The sequence below is a fragment of the Marmota flaviventris genome, chromosome 10 (assembly GCF_047511675.1).
Source record: "Marmota flaviventris isolate mMarFla1 chromosome 10, mMarFla1.hap1, whole genome shotgun sequence".
NCBI lineage: Eukaryota > Metazoa > Chordata > Mammalia > Rodentia > Sciuridae > Marmota > Marmota flaviventris.
In genome coordinates this window covers 77,853,379-77,871,141 of record NC_092507.1, presented here as the reverse complement: position 1 = coordinate 77,871,141, position 17,763 = coordinate 77,853,379, and the positions used below count along the sequence as shown (strand labels likewise).

Genomic DNA, 17,763 nt, shown 5'->3' with positions numbered 1-17,763 from the left:
TCTAGGAGAGGAGGCATTTCAGGAGATGACTTGCAAAGTGTGATGACATGGAGCAGCATGGGAAATTTGGAGAACTTATATAACTGAGTGTCAGAAGCCAGCATGGGTGAAGGACCCCCATTAAGGGAAAAACAGCTTGAATTTTTTTTCCTGTGATCAAAGAGGAGTCATCAAAGAACTTAATCAGGACAATAACATGATCATCTCTGGGCTCTGGAAAATTCACTCTGGGGGCTAATGTAAAGGAGGTAGTATTGGTGGCTGCAGAAGGTCTTGGTGGACAAAGAGACCTCTTTGGCAATGCAGATGAGTGATGAATCATAAGACAGTAGTATTATAGTCAACATGGCACACACCTTTGATACCAGTGACTTGGAAGGCTGAGGCAAGAGGATTGCACGTTTGAGGCCAGCCTCGGCAACTTAGTGAGACCCTGTCTCAAAATAAAATGCAAAAGGACTGGGGGTGTAGCTCAGAGGTAGGGTGCTTGCATGAGACCCAGGGTTCAATCTCCAGTACCAGAACATATACTCAAAGAAACAATAGCATTAAAGGAAGAAGAATAAAGATGCAAAAATGTGTAAATTATTAAATTAAAAGAATATTTTAAACACGGAATACAATGTAAATACACTTGGATAAGCACAATATTTAAATATATTGAATCTTTTTGTAAGTAAATCAAAGACACATATACCATTAGATTTAAATTCCCTAAGTTTAGGTGTTTGCCTTTTGAATTTTCTTCAAATTGGAGTGCCTGTATAATTGACCCTTAGCAGAATACAATGCTTAAAATTTCTGTGTCACCCATGTTACAGTTTTGATATCTGAAGAGGGTCATTGACAGGGTGTTCACAAAGTATTAATAGGAAAAGTGTCAGCTTCTGCTGAGATTTTGAAAACCCTCTGCTCAAATCCTGGCTTCTTCATGGAATCCATTGTGACTTGACTTATGCTTTTGTTTTCAGAAAAAGTTCCAAGCATTAAGGAACAAAATCCAGTTCCTCCACGTAAGTCTTTCTGCAACTATTTCGAAATAAGCCTCTTGGGCTTTTGTAAGAATGAGTTCGTTAGTGAACATTTGCCAAACTTGGAGTTTGATAAGGAGATTTATGTTCTCATCCTCCTTTCCCCTTTCCTCTTTTTTTCCCCCATACTTTTTTCCTTTCCTCTGTCCTTCTTTCATCATCTTCTTTCTTCTATCCTTTCTGTCTTTGCAGAAATATTAATTAAAATATTAATTTGTTGACCTATTTGACATGTGTGGCCTGAACAAGAAGGCAGTAACTCGGCTTTAGAGAGATAAGCTAATGATTTGCATGCGTATATCTGTTATGATTTGAAAGCATTGACGTACAGCTGTGCGAGTACTTAGCTTTAAGTGTTGGTCAACAATGTTTACCTGCTCAGGGAACTAGTTGCTACATGTTCAAGACTGTCTCTAGTCAAAGAGGTGGGGTAGAAGGGACCAGAAAGAACTTTAAGAAAATAATAGAGCAGTTACTACGGAATGATGAGCTGAAATTTATGTCAGCCAATTTCAACATTTTGTATGGAAGAAAACATTAATAAGAAATATTTTAGCAAGTTGCCCAAGATTATCGTTGGCACTGAGGCAATCAGCTTCCCAGAAACCCACAGAGAGTTCTAGATGATACAGCCTTGTAAGAAGAATCTGTATGTGAAGATTCCCAGTATTAGTCTCCAGGGCTGACCCCATAACATACATGTGACAGTCAGGAGAGTGCTCTATACAAAGTCATAAACTGTTCCCCTCGTGGGTTATTTACCAAGATTATGGAACAATATCATGACTTAGAAAGAGTGAGCCATTTGGACACTATTTCTCATACTTACCTAGTTTGATTTTCATGGAATTTGTAGATGTTTTCATTAAAAACTTGTAATTATGCTTCATCTTTGCTTCCATAGGCATAAAAAGGCAAGTTGTCTTTTAATATCTGTTCTAAGGACTAGATTCAGCTAAATAGGTTAATGGCTTGGTTCACAGGAACCTCCGTAGGTCTCTTCCCAGTTCTTGTCCTTGCTAAGGAGCCCTCATATTCATTCTGTGTAGGCAAAGTTATCTTCATTTTTCAGAATTTAAGTGAACACACAAAGTGGCACATGCTAGAAGAGCAGTGCCCAGACTTGGGAGTGTGGATCCTTCCAGACTGTTCTCTATCATGACATAACTTTCCCTGAGCTCTCTCAGTGCTGGGGCTCGAGAGTCACATTTGATTACTACTGAATTTTTAAAAATGAAGTGAGTAGAAAAGGAAAGAGACTTAATTTATATAGAGATCAGTTGCTTCTGACTAGGGTGAAAAGTAGAGGTAGTATTGAGGGGAGAGACCTTATATCTTCAATTTATACTAAAAAGACAAGAGATCTTTAAAATTTTAGTCTATCAAAACCCTCTCTTCTTTGGACACTGATTTTAACTTTTTATAAGTGACTCAAAGAGGATAGTTTTCTTAAGAGAAAGGAAATATCCTATTTCTGTGGCCTGGAATTAATTTCAAATATAAAATTCTTTGCCAAATGGAGGAACAATTGGTTCTATTTATGTTTTGCTGACTGCGAAGCTGACATCACTCCCTACAGAGAAGTATTTATGTTCCCCTTGTAGAAAGATTACGGCTGGAGATGTGTTAAAGAGTAGGCTCCTTTAAATGACATGATACATAGTTCTTAAGATTGAGGATTTAATATAAGGTGGGTGAAATGTTATAATCCGCAGCCGTAGTTTACTCTTGTTCTGTACTTTCTTCTCACCCTCTTTCTTCTTTTTTTCTTTCAAACTTTTAAATATTCATGAAAGTACTATAAAGCAATCTAAGTATGTATTTTCTGTGTAGTGTGTCTCACTATTGGAGGTATTTGATGAATAATAAACAATGAGTCAGATTTTTTAAAATATATTTTTTAGTTGTAGATGGACACAATATTTTATTTATTTATTTTTATGTGGTGCTAAGGATCAAACCCAGTGCCTCACACATGCAAGGCAAGCGCTCTACCACTGAGCTATAACCCCATCCTGAGTCAGATTTTGATGATGAAAGTTCACCTTATTTTCCAAAGCATCTTAACTTGTGAATTTTCAAGACACTCTCCTCAGGTTGGGATGATGAAACCACAGACTTAACATTTTACAAAATTTACAAATTTTATTTTTTAAATTAGTTTGTTGTTCAAAATAAATTGCAAACTGAGAATATTTGGAAGCTTCATAATTTCATTTTCCATTGACCAAAAGTTGCAAGTAACAAAATACAGTATATTTTATTGGAATCCTTATTACATTCTCAAATTTTATTAGTCAGTGCTCAACCTTTATGATGGTGCTTGTAAAACAAATATAAAATTCAATGTATTATGTAGACTAACTTAGGGCCTGTGTATTGGTTTCCCTCTTTTATAGAAATTTTCCATGGTCTGGACACCCTAACCGTGATGGGCATTGCATTTGCAGCATTTGTGATCGGAGCACTCCTGACGGGGGCCTTGTGGTACATCTATTCCCACACAGGTTAGTGTGACTATGGACTCTCAGTTGGTACACAGCCTGAGCCTGCCACACAGTAGACACTCAGTGTTTTGTTGGATGGACGAATGAATGAAAGTGAGCAAAGGTTCATTTCCGCTCTTCTCACGTTTATGGATTTGACCTAGATTGGATTTTATAAAAATATAATTTACTGTTGGATGCATTGACCCATGCCTATAATCCCAGCAACTCAGGAGGCTGAGGCAGGAGGATTGTAAGTTCAAGGCCAATCTCAGCAACTTAGTGAGAGCCTGTCTCAAAATTTTAAAAAAGGATCAGGGGACTGGGATTGTGGCTCAGTGATAAAGTGTCCCTGAGTTAAATCCCCAGTACCACCCTCCCCAAATATATATATATATATATATATATATATATATATATATATAATTTGTTTTTACAGTTGTAGAAAAGGAATGTTTAAACTATTTCTGCTCATAACAATCATGACATTGCTGAAGTTTAGCTTCTAATAAAGCTATTTTATCTTTAGAGTTTAAAGGAAGTTAATGTAGACAAACTGGAAATATAAGCAGTTCCTCCAAAGATAAAGACTTCAGAATAGACATATAAATGTGCAGGGAGTTAAAAAGGAAGCCAGGAGTTTACTACCACATCTGCCAAGGTGTTGACCACTGTCCACTGGAGTCCCTAATCAACGACTTAACCCAGACTTTCTCAACATTTTTTTTTAACCCATGCTGTGTGTATCTTCTTTGATAAACATAAAATTCTCATGTCTTTCTATGAAAAGTTAAATTTTCAAAATTATTTTCATGAATCAAAAAGATATAATGCAACAAAGCACTTTGTTTTTAAGCTAAGCTTCCCAAGCCCCTCAAACTCCAATGTGCTCCAAACCAAGTCCCAGGCATGAAAGCCATTGGCCTGAACTGGAAACCTGTTCTGATGCCAGAACAGAATGAAAGCTCAGCAAGGGGATCTCTATTTCAGTGGGGAAGGAGCCCTGGACTGCTGTCTTGCATCTTTCCTAGTTTCCCTGCAAATATGGGAAGGAATGGCATGCATTTTGAGACATGCCTAGGGAGCTAGCTGGTCTTATTTGCTCTTGGGTACTTGTTTACACTGTGAACCTGTGTCAACAGTACTAGATGGATCATTTTGAGGCAAGAGGCAGTCTTCAGTCTCTGTGTTTAGAACTTTATTCTCCGTTGACCACTGAATGCTCTGATCTTTTGCCTCACCTTGGGCCGTTCAATCAGCCCAGCTAAAAGGATGACCAATTTAAAGGAACACAAAGCACTACTAAAGGACATTTTGAGACACTACATTTTTGCTCTCTTGACACAGACATCCTGTGACTTAAAATTTCAAACTCTTTTTCATTCAAATTTTTGCTTCAAATACTACACCCCCTGACTAAATGTTTTAGAAAGGAAGGAACAAACCCTTTTGTGCCTCACATGGGAAATTCACCCAACCCAAAGCCAACTTCTTGGCAAAAGCAATAATGGGGCTCTGAGTCCTCAAATTATTGGTCTTCATTAGCAACCTTTGAGTGAAGTATGTTTCATGTGAGAGAAAGAAAAAATAAGGCTCTTAAGTGGAATGATTCTAAGTATTATATAAACATCAATGAATCAGTTTAGGAATATTCATTCTCATGAACAGTTTATAAAAGGACCAGAAGGGACAACTTTTAACTGAGTAGTATTTTAGAGTAAATCATTTTTGTCACAGGAATACTGACATGTTCAGATCTCAAACAAAGTTCTTCATAACTTTTTCCAACCTCCTGCGTGGCTGAGAGGTTCTTGGGCTATTGGCAGTCTGTGTTGTCTCTTGGGAATGCACTTGAAAGTACTCCAAGAAGCCTGTGTAGCCCTGAGGATTTTATACAGCCTAGTCACCCACAGATGCTTTCCATGTGCCTGCTCAACCACCAACTAGTCTTGGTCATAGCTTACCCTCAAACCCTCACAGCTAATCGTGGACCAGGAGACCAGGTCCAGGCAGAATACAGGGCAATTAAATGGTGCTCACTATGGGAATATGACCCACTGAAACCCACCCCCCCACCCACCCATGATCCTAGACTCTTGTCCACAGCCAGGTGCACAAACCTGGTAAAAAGCAAAGTGTAGCAGTGAGATAGCCTATGTTGCTCCTTGAACTTGGACGATTATTGTTATTAATACCCTGTCCCTAAAACCAGGGGATTTGGAAGTATTTCTCATACAGAAATAGATTTGTAAATAGATTAAAGAAAAAAAACAGAAATGCTTCCTATGATGTTTTCCAGCAAAATTATGCCAATTCAGAAGGTAAAAGGTGTCATAGACATTGTCATTTGGGCTTAACATCTGTTGGCATCACTTACAATATAGCCTCAAGATCACTTTTTATTCAAAGCTGTAGCCTCTGGTTCATTTTGCAGACTGTTCATAAGAAATCCCAGTGTCATAGAAGCATGAAAAAGGCTTTTATTTCCCTCTAGGGTTAAGTCTCCCTGCCAGTTCTGGTTTTGTTTTCTATATATTTATCATGAATTCATCTGCCGACTCTGTCAGTTATCTCAGTCCCCTCTAATGCTTTCAGACATATCAGGTGTTGTACTGATTCTTTTTATTTTTCAGTAAATCTTCTGAATTTTGAAAGCATTCATAGTCCTCTAGCTCTGAGAATTGCTATTGGCAAGTTCAAGGTCATTCAGATTCTTGATTCCCTTTGTATGTGGCCTAATTTTTCTTTCTGAAAGAAATTCTACAGTAGAATCCCTTGATTTAGGTATATTTTCATACATGGTGGTACTGAGCACCAATTGAGCCCTGTCCTTCAGTGCTGATACTGAGATCTTATTTAGAATTCCTCCTTTTCCTCACTCCTGTTTTATATATTCTCTTATTTTAGAAACCATTTTATTTGAAAGTGGAACCTCTTCACTGGTCTTTGAATTTTCCTTTCTCTTTGGTTTTTCCATCTTTTTCCTTTCTTTATTTTCTGGGAGATTTCCTCATCTTTATTTTTCAGTCATTTATTGAGTTGTTAATACATTGATTTTTTTATTCCAATAATTTTTTCTATGGATTTTTTTTCCTTTTTTAAAGTCTATCTGAGAATATTAATCTGGAATTGTTTCAGAATGGGGAAGTTCTAGTTTGCAGGTCGGAGGTATTAACTGTGAATTTCTTTAGGATTATCGGGCAGGTTTGTTTTATTGAGCCCCTGATATCACCTCCTGGTGATCCTCTCAGGGTCATTACTTATTAAGTTTTCCATAAAACAGGTCTTGTTTCCCACCCAGAAGGTGTACCTTGGGAGATCTTTTAATGAGCACTGATTAAAATAAACTGACATGGAGCTGGGCACGGTGGCCCTGTAATCCCAGCAACTCTGGAGATTGGTTTCAAGTTCGAGGTCAGCCCCAGCAATTTAGCAAGGCCCCAGGCAATTTAGCAAGCCCCTTCTCAAAAAAAAAAACACAAAAAAAAACAAAACTAGAAGGGCTGGGAAGGTAGCTCAGTGGTAAAGTGTCCCTGGATTAAATCTCCAGTACCATAAAACAAAAACAAAAGCAAAAACAAAACAAAAACCTGACATGGCAACAAATGATATTTGGCAAATAGACACTGGAAAGCAAATATTCAGACTTCCTGGACAGGGTATGGTACCAGCCCTTTTCCTGAGTGTGGATAATTAAGTTATGCTCTGGAGGAGACAGATAGTCTTGTTCACTGGTGCTGGAAGAAGCAAGGCCACTTGCTTTTAGCTGCTGTCAGGCCAGCCAGTGCCCAGGAGAGCCCAAAGCATGTTCACCCAGCACTTTCTGAGTGCAATTCTTGCACTGTACTGGTGCTGACATTCCTGGAACTCTTGGTTTCACCCTTTTAAAAGAGTAAACTTCCGGTCTTCCTCCTGGTGAGGAAGGGCAGGGTCGCAGCCTGGTGGAGTCTGGAGATATAGAAAAATCTTACTGCTTCTTACACAGAAACTCAGCTATCTCCCTTTAGCCCTATATTCCCCCTCTCTTGTTCCTGTTGCCATTTCCTGAGTTTCTGAGGGCTCTATGACACAGATTGGTTGTTCCTCAGCCTTCCCACTGTTGGCTTAGGTTTCCGCTCTCTTGAGTCAGTTATTCTCCTGTTTTTTCACCAGCCTCCAATACTTTATTGCTGTTGTCTTCACTCCTGTTATCTTTGTTTTTATGGGGTTATGCCTTTTGAAAATTTATTCACTGTCATTCTGGTGAAATTTACAGAGGGAACGCCAGTCTGTGTGTGCATACAGAAAACAGTCTCTACTAAATCTTGCCTTGGTGTTTAAAAAATCAGCTGCTCTAGAGGGGTTCTTGGGAAATTACTATCTGCTTCAGCATCTCCTTTTCACATAGGGAAGAACAGAGCCAGTAAACTGATGCAACTATGCAGAGTTACATAGTTATAGCAGTCAGGCCTGGAACCTACTTTATGGATTTGGATACTTTCTATTCTGTTGTTACATTTTCAAAGGACATGTAGTTATAATACTTTCATCTTCCTCTTGCATATCAGAGAATAAACTTATGATTCACATTTCTAAAAATTTTTAATAATGATGTATTTGATATTGCTTTCTCACCACAAGTCAATCAGCACATAACAGACTTGGAGGGCACTCCTACTAATGGATATCCAGGCTTTGTGTCCAGCTATGAAAAATGCCACCAGTGTGGAAGCAGTAGGAGAAAGCAGGTGGATTCACATGTAATTTGATTATTCTTTTTACCTCTTTTTAGTATACGCTAAGTTTTGTTTGTTCGCTCATTTATTCATTCTTTCACTCAGTGAATCTTTTTTGAGCTGCCCTTCAGTTTGAACACTGTTTGTTCTAGCCACTGGCAGCACACTAGTGAATGGTACAGAGCCTTGCTCTTGTGGAGCTTACATATTTTAGAAGCAAGAGAATAACCAGACAGACTGGCAATAAACAGTGATTCAGGTAGAAACCCAAATATGAACACAAATGTCAACATTTAGGAAAGCAACAACTTAGGGAATTTTGTCAGAAAGATGGAGAACTGGCAAGACTAGTCTCATCAGAACAGGAAGTCGTGTTGTTTTTAAGAATTAAATTTCTTCCAAAACTCTCACAGTAACTGAGGGGAGCTTGAGAAGAAGGGGGAAGGATTTGAATGGTCAGAAGGTTTTGCAGGGGCTTTGCTCCTTGACAAAAGACACAAGGACAGAGATACCAGGAAAGCTTAAGACTTGATCTTAACTCTCTATGTTTAACTGTATAAAAGAAGGATGGAGGATTCTGGTGAAAAGAGAGTGGGTTCTGCCTTCTGTACAGTCACAGAGGGTTCCCATCTGTCCAGCTGGTGCCTGGGACATCCTCTTTTGCCACCCACCCTTCACCTCAGCCTAACCTCTTGCTCCTTCTCTTTTCATCAGAGCAAGGCTCAGGACCTCGGTGAAACCTTCGACCTCTAAAAACACTGGGGCCTCCAAAGATGCCCCTAACTCAAAGGTCTTACTGACTCTCTGAACTATGGGTTTCTTCAGACTTCTGCTTTAAGAACACATGGTACATCTGCTGGAGGATTGTTGACGTCTGAGGGATTGGGATGGGCATGCCTGATTCAAAACTTCCACATTTCTTTTGCTCTGTGAACCACAGTGTTCCTTCCACTCTTGGATTTTTTTCCTGCTTACACATCTGAGCAGGCTCAAGTATCTTACATTTTTATAGGACTTTGGGGTTCAAAAAGTTTTTCATATGCATTTATTGTTTAAGCATCTCATCCCTAAGAACTTGGGAAGTAAGGATCTCCTTCATATACTAAAGGGTTAATTTAATGTACCTTGCTCGGGACTAGCAGTTGAACAACCTAGAGCTTCAAGCTCATTTATGATGATAGCTATACCTAGGGGTTATAAAGATGGCCTTCCTCCTCTACCCAGTTTTCTCTTTCCTTTTTCCTCTCTCTCCCCCTTCTCTCATTCTTGTTGTCAGACTTTGAGTGCATCCTCTTAATCAAGTTAAAGTAAGAAACAGAAAACCAAAGTGCAGGTGCAAACAGGTTGGCCCCACTGCAGGAATATAGGAAGGAAGTAGTAAGCAGGATATTTTGAAAGGTTTTAATTCCCACCTTGGAAAATTATATTTTTTTCTCTTATAACAACATCTAACCTACCCTTCCTGGATATTTTGCATGCAAAAGAAAGTTCTTTTAGCCTGGACAATTGGGAAACAATTTTTGGAAATGATAAAAAGTGATTCAAGACCTCTAAACTAAAGATAGCCTAGTTCATTCTCCTTACAGGAGTTGGCTTGAAAATTAGTTGGGATATCAAGAAACTGACACTAATTGCTACAAAATTACAGTCAACACATAGGCCTAGAGGAAAGTATTGTTCTTTACAGCATCAAGGAATATTAAATCTAAATCACCTAGGCATATGGTTTTCAATCCTTTGCTTAACTATCTCCCAAGAACAAGATTCCATAAATTCTCCCTATAACCAACCAATCCTCAAAACCAGCAAGTTCTCTCTGACTTATATCCTGTGTCTGCCATTTAAACTCATTTCCTCATGTTTTGCCCTCCAGGGAAATAAAGAACAGCAGTCTGCTTCTCTTTGAAATCATCCTCAAGGGCAGTATTTGCACTCAATCTGCTTTGGGCTAAATAATCTAGATTCTTCTCATCTTTCTTTTAAACTCTTCCACTACTGTTTCCCCATATAGCCTTTCCACGTTATTCACATCTCTCAGAGAGAATTTCTTCCCTAGGACCTACGTGGTGAAAGGCTGAGAGATAAGAATCCAGTTGTAAAGTAGGTTGTCAAGAGGTTGCACAAAATCAGATCTGGACAATACTGGGCTAAGCTAAAGAAATAAAACAGAAGAGTGGGCATGCCTGTAATCCCAGTAGCTCAGGAGAGTGAGGCAGGAGAATTGTGAGTTCAAAGCCAGCCTCAGCAAAAGCAAGACACTAAGCAACTCAGTGAGACCCTGTTTCTAAATAAAATACAAAATAGGGCTGGGGATGTGGCTCAATGGTTGAGTGCCCCTGTGTTAAATTCTGGGTACTCTTGAAAATAAATAAAACAGATTTTCCCTTGAGAATTTTTTTTTCTGTTTCTTTTAACTTTTCTGGCACTGTTTAGGCTCATCCACAGACCGATATGAGATTCTCTCCTTCAGCACACCCTCCTCCTCCAGAGTATTCCAGGCACCACATGCCTCTTTCCCCTACTCACTCTCCCTCCTCCTCCAATCTCTCTTCTCTCAATGTGGTTTTAAATTTTAGGAACAACACACAAACACTGAACACATTGTCTCTTATGGTCAAGTTTGATAGTATGAGCAAGGAGCCTTCTTCAAACTTCTTCCATGTGTTGCTTAGCAACAGGGTCATCCCTCCCCATCTCCTCCAGAAGTAGCCTGATTGTATCTGACACCCAAGGGATATTTTGGAGAAAGTGGGTATTCCAAAAAGCCAGTGTCACTGTGACAGAGAGCAGAAAACCAAAGGACCCATCACAGATATCCCAGGAAACTGTTGGTTTTCTAAGCAGAATTCTAAGCAGAATCCAAGAAGAACTCTCTTGGCACATTTAACATTCTTCCCCATGATGAATTTTTCCACCTGACAATGAAAAATCTTTTTCTTAATTTTTCCAAAAGGTAAAAATAATTTTTTTAATTTGGTTATTTTGAGAAATCTTTTGCCTGTGGAAACAGCCAGAGGTAGAAGGGATAGTTTGTCTATAGAAGGAGTTTTAAACATTTCCAAGCAGATGCTCAGACACATTCTCCTTAACACCTTACTGGATCAAAGTTGATAGAACATTATGTTAACATTATGTCCTCCTGGGTGAAAGACCCTGCAATCTCAAGGGTAGGAGCTTCTTTGTTTTGCTGTTTGCAGTTTTACTTTGAACAGTGTTTCCAAGGCCAAGAGTTTCTGAAACTCTGGAAGTTGAAAGATTTCTTTTTAATGGGCACTGATTAAAATAAACTGACATGGCAACAAATTATATTTGGCAAATAGACACCGGAAAGCAAATATTCGGACTTCCTGGGCAGGGCATGGTACTGGCACTTTTCCTGAATCTGAATAATCAAGCACGTGTCATGTTCTGGAAGAGACGCACTTGTCCACTGTGGCCAGAGGAGGCAAGGCTATCCGGTTTTAACCTCTGTGAGGCAGAGTAAATGAAGCCTGGAGGGCCCAAAGGGAGGGGGCTGGCTTTCCTCCTGCTTTTCTGGTGTATTCTTTATTTAAATGGGAAAGAGATTTTTTAAATGTGGCTCATGTGTAGCCACATTATTCCTTCTAATTGATAACATGAGTATCCAGCTGAGTGTGTATCAACATGGAAATTGTAAAGGAGCTGAATTCTATTTTTTTTCTTTCTTTCTTTTTCTTTTTTGGTACCAGGGATATAATCCAGGGGTTCATAACCATTGATCCACATCCCAGCCCTTAAAAAATATATATATATATTTTATTTAGAGACATGGTCTCGTTAAGTTGCTAAGGCTGGTTTTGAACTCTTGATCCTCCTGCCTCAGCCTCCCAAGCCACTGGGATTACAGGCATGCACCACTGTACCCAGCAAGGGGGCTGAATTCTTGAAATCTATCAAGAGTTCTTTTGGTCTCTGGAGTGTGTGTGTGTGTGTGTGTGTGTGTGTGTGTGTGGTGTCTGTGTGTGGTGTGTGATGTGTATATCAGGGCTTGGGTGTAACTCAGTGGCAGAGGACTTGGCAAGCATACACAAAGCCCTGGGTTCAGTCCCTAGCAGAGAGAGAGAGAGAGCGAGAGAGAGAGAGAGAGAGAGAGAGAGAGAGAGAGAGAGAGAGAGAGAGAGATTGAGATTTGATCCTCTTCTAGAAATAAGCACCCACTCTGGGGAAAGTAAATCTTTGGCAGAAAGTTACTGTCATTGAGGCAGATTTCCCACCCTTAATTACATCTACACATGAAGGGTAAGGGGCAATGCTGGTGAAGGTCTAAAATATAGTTTTCCAAAAAAAGAAGAGTAAATATAGTTTCCCTGCTTCTTGGGAATATTGACCCCCTTCTCCCTCCATCTCACCAATCCCAGAAGAAAAGATAATTAGAGGAAACACAGGGCCAGCCATACAGAAAGCACATAAATGCTCTGAGGTCGATGCAAACGTGTGTGGAGCTTAGTTCATAAAATGGGTGACAGCGAGAACTGTAACCAGACCCAGGGGCACGAGCCGGTTCTACATTTTGCAGAGCTGCTCTTTTGGCAGATGCTTTTGAGGGGCCCCCCCGAAAGGGAATGGAAGTTACAGGCTCGAGTTCCTGTACTTGGAGGGCAGAGCATTTGCTCGGGTGTTTTGTTTTAATGAAGCAGAAGGGAGGGTTGCTTATCTCCGGCTGATAGATGTGTATTTCAGCATGACAGGAAAGAGCGGGCTCATTCCTAAACAAACCTGGCCCTCTGGGGCTTCCTACATTGGAGTGGGGAGAATGCTTACAAGAAGTTTATGGAGTTTGTGCTCTGATTTTTTAAAGAAAATGCAATGCATTTCTTTGGAGAGCCCTGATCACTTTTCCCTACCTAAAGCCATTTTTTGAGGGTTGCGCTGAGGCCAGTTTTGCTGAAGAGAAGACTAATTCTAGGGCCTTTTGCACTGTTAAATGCAAACCATGTGTGTGACCCGAGGTTTCCTCCCTCTCCACAGCCCTGCACATTTGGCACAAAGAATGGGTTTAGCTGAAATGCAGCGGAGTGTGTAATGAAAAGTGGGATGCTTAATGTGTTAGGAGATACTCTCGTTGCACTCAGCAACGAACCTCAGCCTGGAAGGAGGGTGTTTGCTGGCAACCACTGCAGTCTTTATGTGCAAACAGCTAAGCCCCTTCCCCAAAAAGTTTTTCCCATAGCAGCCTCCCTCCCCTTCTCACTTCCTAGGTAGGTCGTATGCTTGGCACACAAGACTCTCTGCTGTTGCTAGGGCACAATCTAGACTTCACCAGCCCAGTTTTAAACAAGAGCTTTCAGAAAATAAGGCCTCCAGGAGTTAAGCTGTAGCTTATTGGAAGAGCATGTGTTTTTGCATGTACAAGCCCCTGGGTTCAATCCCTAGCACCAAAAATAAAAAGGCTCCCAAACTGCCAAGTTTTCCTTATTATAATTTAAAGGTCTCAGCCTCCAAAGTATAATATCTTTATAAGAGAAGGTACAGCATTTCCTAAGTTCAGGTAGGTACTGGTCACTTGTCCTACACAGTCCAGATGTGTGTGGTTTTTATTCAAAGGCTGTAGGCTCTGAAATCCAGGGCATTTGTCATCAACTGTCAGAGGTCTTAGCCACTAAGATTGCCTGTTAGCCAACAGGAAAACCCTCCTCTTTTCCCTGTGCACGAGACTTTCAAAGCAAAGCAACAAGCAGAAAAACCTTATGAGGTAAGGTCTTCCAGCCATCCAGGACCTGGGCCAGTTGCTTCTGCTTTGGTTGAGAAAAAGAATAGATAAATGGCAAAGCTGGGGGAAAGATTCTTTTCCACACACGTAACATGCACCTTCCTTTGCTTTATTTCTTTACTAACTACAGGGGAGACAGCAGGAAGACAGCAAGTCCCCACCTCCCCACCAGCCTCTGAAAACAGCAGTGCAGCCCACAGCATCGGTAGCACTCAGAGCACACCCTGCTCCAGCAGCAGCACAGCCTAGCCAGACCCAGCTGGGCCCGCGACAGCTGATGGTGTGCATCCAGACTCAGAAGGCTTGAATTTGGTTCCATTGTAAAGGGAGAGTGAATTTCAGTGTAAAGATCACCTGTTGTATTCACCCCTCACCATGGCCAATGTAAGCGTGACCCCTGGACTTCTGTAACACACTAGAATTCATGTGCAAAAGCTAAGATGGTGGCCTTCTCCACCAGCCCCTCACAGGCTGCGGGGTTTTCAATGTGAAACACATGCCAGTTTTTTAAATGCTGCTTTGTCCAGGTGAGAACATCCATAATTTGGAACCCTGAGTTTTTACCCAGACTCAAGGAGATGGTAAAAGGATAACAGCTAGACAGCAGATTCAATGAGGAGATGTGGCCAAAGATTCTTTTATATCTGAACCAAGACATAAAACAAAAGAAATGCTTTAAGGCTTTCTAAGCGCTCCTCCATGTCTAATGGGCATCTTTGGATGCACACTTCTGACCTGCCATGCCTTGTGGGGTCTGATGTGTGGTTAGCTGGGTGTTGACTGCCCTTGGGGATTGCATCCTGCCACATGTCAAGTCAACATTCCTTTCTTGTGTCTTGGGCCAAAACCAGTGCTGACTGCCTTGTCAGCTTCCTGTGTCTCCCCACACTTACACACACCAACTACAAAAATGTCTTAATGCAAACTTCATATTTCGTATAGGCATATAGAAATTGAAGATAGCCAAAATCTGGAACTATTGATCTGTGTCCATCTCCTACATTTTTTCCCTGATAAATTAATGTCTAAATTGGGGCAAGAGTCAGTTGTAAAGTTGAGGAGAAATTTGCAAGTTGATCTATGTATATGCATATGTAAGTGGAAGTGTATAATATGTCATGTGGCACATTTTCTCAGTTGAAGAAGAAAAAAATTCATTCCCCTTATGAAAATGTTCTATGATTCCAGAGTTGGAATTTACTCCTAAGTCATATTTGGTAGAATGAGAATTTCTACTCAAAACACATCAACCTTTCTAGTAAGTCCCTTTGTAAAATCCAAGCCCCCATGAGACACAAATTCCTGGCAGATCCTGTTGGAGTCCTATAGGTAATCTGAATAGCCTCACCAATTCTGCCAAGACAGAGCTGCAATAGGGTGAAAGGCACTCATTTGGATTGTTTTAGTTCTCTTGCCTTAAATATATCCCAAACTCCAAAAGGATTTGAAGTGAATGTCATGAAATGGAATAATATGATGCCACTTTGCAGCTAAATAAAGCTCAGCGATACCTTTATGCTAAAAAGAATGCCAGAAGAGGATTCCCACACCAGATCATTTACTTCTGAAGATAGCTTCAATGCAAGTTAAATAGTTTTCTTTTTCCAGAATTTCCCCCAAATGAGTTAGGATTCCATAAATAAAACAAATAGATCCACCCCAAAATTTTCATAAGCAAATCTCACTGCCCTTAAAAATAAAGCAGTTGTGCCTGGTCCTCTGCAAATGGAATAATAAATGCTGATGAAACTCAAATCTTTAGGGAGTATCTACATGTATACAAGTAAGAGGAGATGGAAATCACTATCATCCAGTCATTGAGTACTAGTGATTGATTAGATAGGTGTAGACATTCAATCAAGATAATTTTAATCAAAGCAGATTACTTTAGCACTGAGATTTCCAGGCTACCTACATTGATAAGTTGAACTTCTTTCAGATTTCCATGTATGCATTGAAGACAACACAAGACTAGAGAAATGTTTTCCTTTAGTTTATTCTTTTTAACATAAGGGTATCAGAGTGGAGGACCTGGATTACGCTACCTGTGTTTGAAAATAATGCGCTTTGCCTAACCTTCAGCAGAATGTATTGTTTTAGCATATTCTATGTATAAAAAAATTTAAAGATGTCTTCAAAGAAGACTAGAGTCTTTAAGTCACTTATAGCTATATTTTACTACAAAAAAGTGTATAAAGATATATTTAAGTGTTTTAGATAAATTTAAGTTACTCCCTATGAAATGTTTAATTTCAGTTACTGTGAATTCTTTTGATCAGTTCTTTGCTTTTTAAAGAAACCCTTTCCGTCTTATTAAAAACAAAATTAGCTATGAGGAGGTATTAAAAACTTCATTTCTTAGATGGACAGGGTTAAAAAAAAACTTCTGTAATATATTTAAATGTATATTTTTGAGAGAGATACTATGTTGCCAATGATTTTATAAATAATTTTAATTAATTTACAAATTTATAGATGCACACCCAAAGATTTTTAAAAGAGAGTTAGAAAGAAAAGAAGGAAAAAAAATCACCTTGTATTTGTTTGGGTCTCATTGTCAGAAGTATTATTTAAAGATCAAGAAATCCCGTTCTAAAAATGAAACCTGATCCCATTTCAGAGAGTGAATGTCCTTAGGTATTTCTGAAATGTTTCTAAACAATGAACATTAAAAAAATAGTGTGTTTTCTCCCCAGCTTCTTATTACAGCATTTCTGATTGCTTCATCTTCACAGTTTTAATACAAAGTACAAGTTCTACTTTTATAACATGTTCTGCAAGTTTCTTTAAAACTGTTTTTATATTCCAGTTGAACTCAATTCTGTCTGCCAAGTCATGTGTTATTTCTGCAGGCTACGCCCGTAATTTGCAAAGGCCATTTTGTTTTGTTTGTGGATGCTGAAGCTATTGTTGAAAGGCTCTGAACTCCAAGGCAGACGTCTGTGTAACATCCTATAGCTTCTCACCATGTGGTGTTCACCAGCTGTTAATTCTGTATTTTGAAGTCAGAGATCTTTCTGTCTAAGCTGTTTCTATAGCATTTTCTAAACACAAAATGGTCTTTCCCTTGTGTGGTAATAAGATTGTAAATCCATTTCCTGCGTGTGTTCTCAGCGGGCATGACTGAGTGTGTGTGGGGCGCGCACACGCGTGCCAGTCTTTTTGTACTGTAACTACCTCATGGTTTGAATGATGACTGTACTGCTGGTTGTGTTAACAGAGCACATTTTGTTGGGTGAGTCCTGTATGCGACTTTTTTTCTTGTTTGTTTTATCTAGGGGTTGTTCATGAAACTGACAGATGTTTTTCTAAAAAGGACTATTATCAATTTCCAAATACAATACTTCTCTCTTCTGGTTTTTCCTGAATGAGCCTGATTTTGTTGCTGTTTTTCATCAACTATGAGGGTAAAAAGAGTACCCTGAAAATCCCTGTGGCCAGTCTGAACACCCCTGTTGTCTTTTTTTCTGTCAGTGTGTCAGCGATTTTGTGAACATGCTTAGATGTATAGTTTTGATAACCACAGTTTTAAGTCCTTTATCTGTGCATAATAAAAAGATATATATCAATTATTAACGCATGTCTTGTTTGTTTGGTCATCATTAATTTCCACCCTCAGACTGATGGCACCGCTTTCTCACTGACTTTCTCTTACCTGTATCATCTGCTACATTGATGGGGAAGATGATGGTGGAGAAAGGCAAAGAGGCCTCTGAGAGCAGAGGGGAGGGTGGACAAAGCAGAACACTCTGGGCCTTCTATCAATTGCCTAAAGTCAAAGAAAGAGAAATAACGTGTAT

General features: G+C 39.6%; 1 protein-coding gene across 3 annotated transcripts in view; it reads left to right on the top strand.

Annotated features, from left to right (window-relative positions):
- The window catches only part of Tgfbr3 (transforming growth factor beta receptor 3), a 188,104-nt gene extending 170,565 nt beyond the window's left edge, over positions 1-17,539 (top strand). For all 3 annotated transcript variants that reach the window (XM_071618045.1, XM_071618043.1, XM_071618044.1), the window contains 3 exons: positions 972-1,013; positions 3,431-3,538; positions 14,094-17,539. In XM_071618045.1, the coding sequence (XP_071474146.1) occupies positions 972-1,013; positions 3,431-3,538; positions 14,094-14,212 (269 nt within the window). In that variant the 3' untranslated portion in view covers positions 14,213-17,539. The remainder of the gene's footprint in view (positions 1-971; positions 1,014-3,430; positions 3,539-14,093) is intronic.
- Positions 17,540-17,763: the final 224 nt, after the last annotated feature.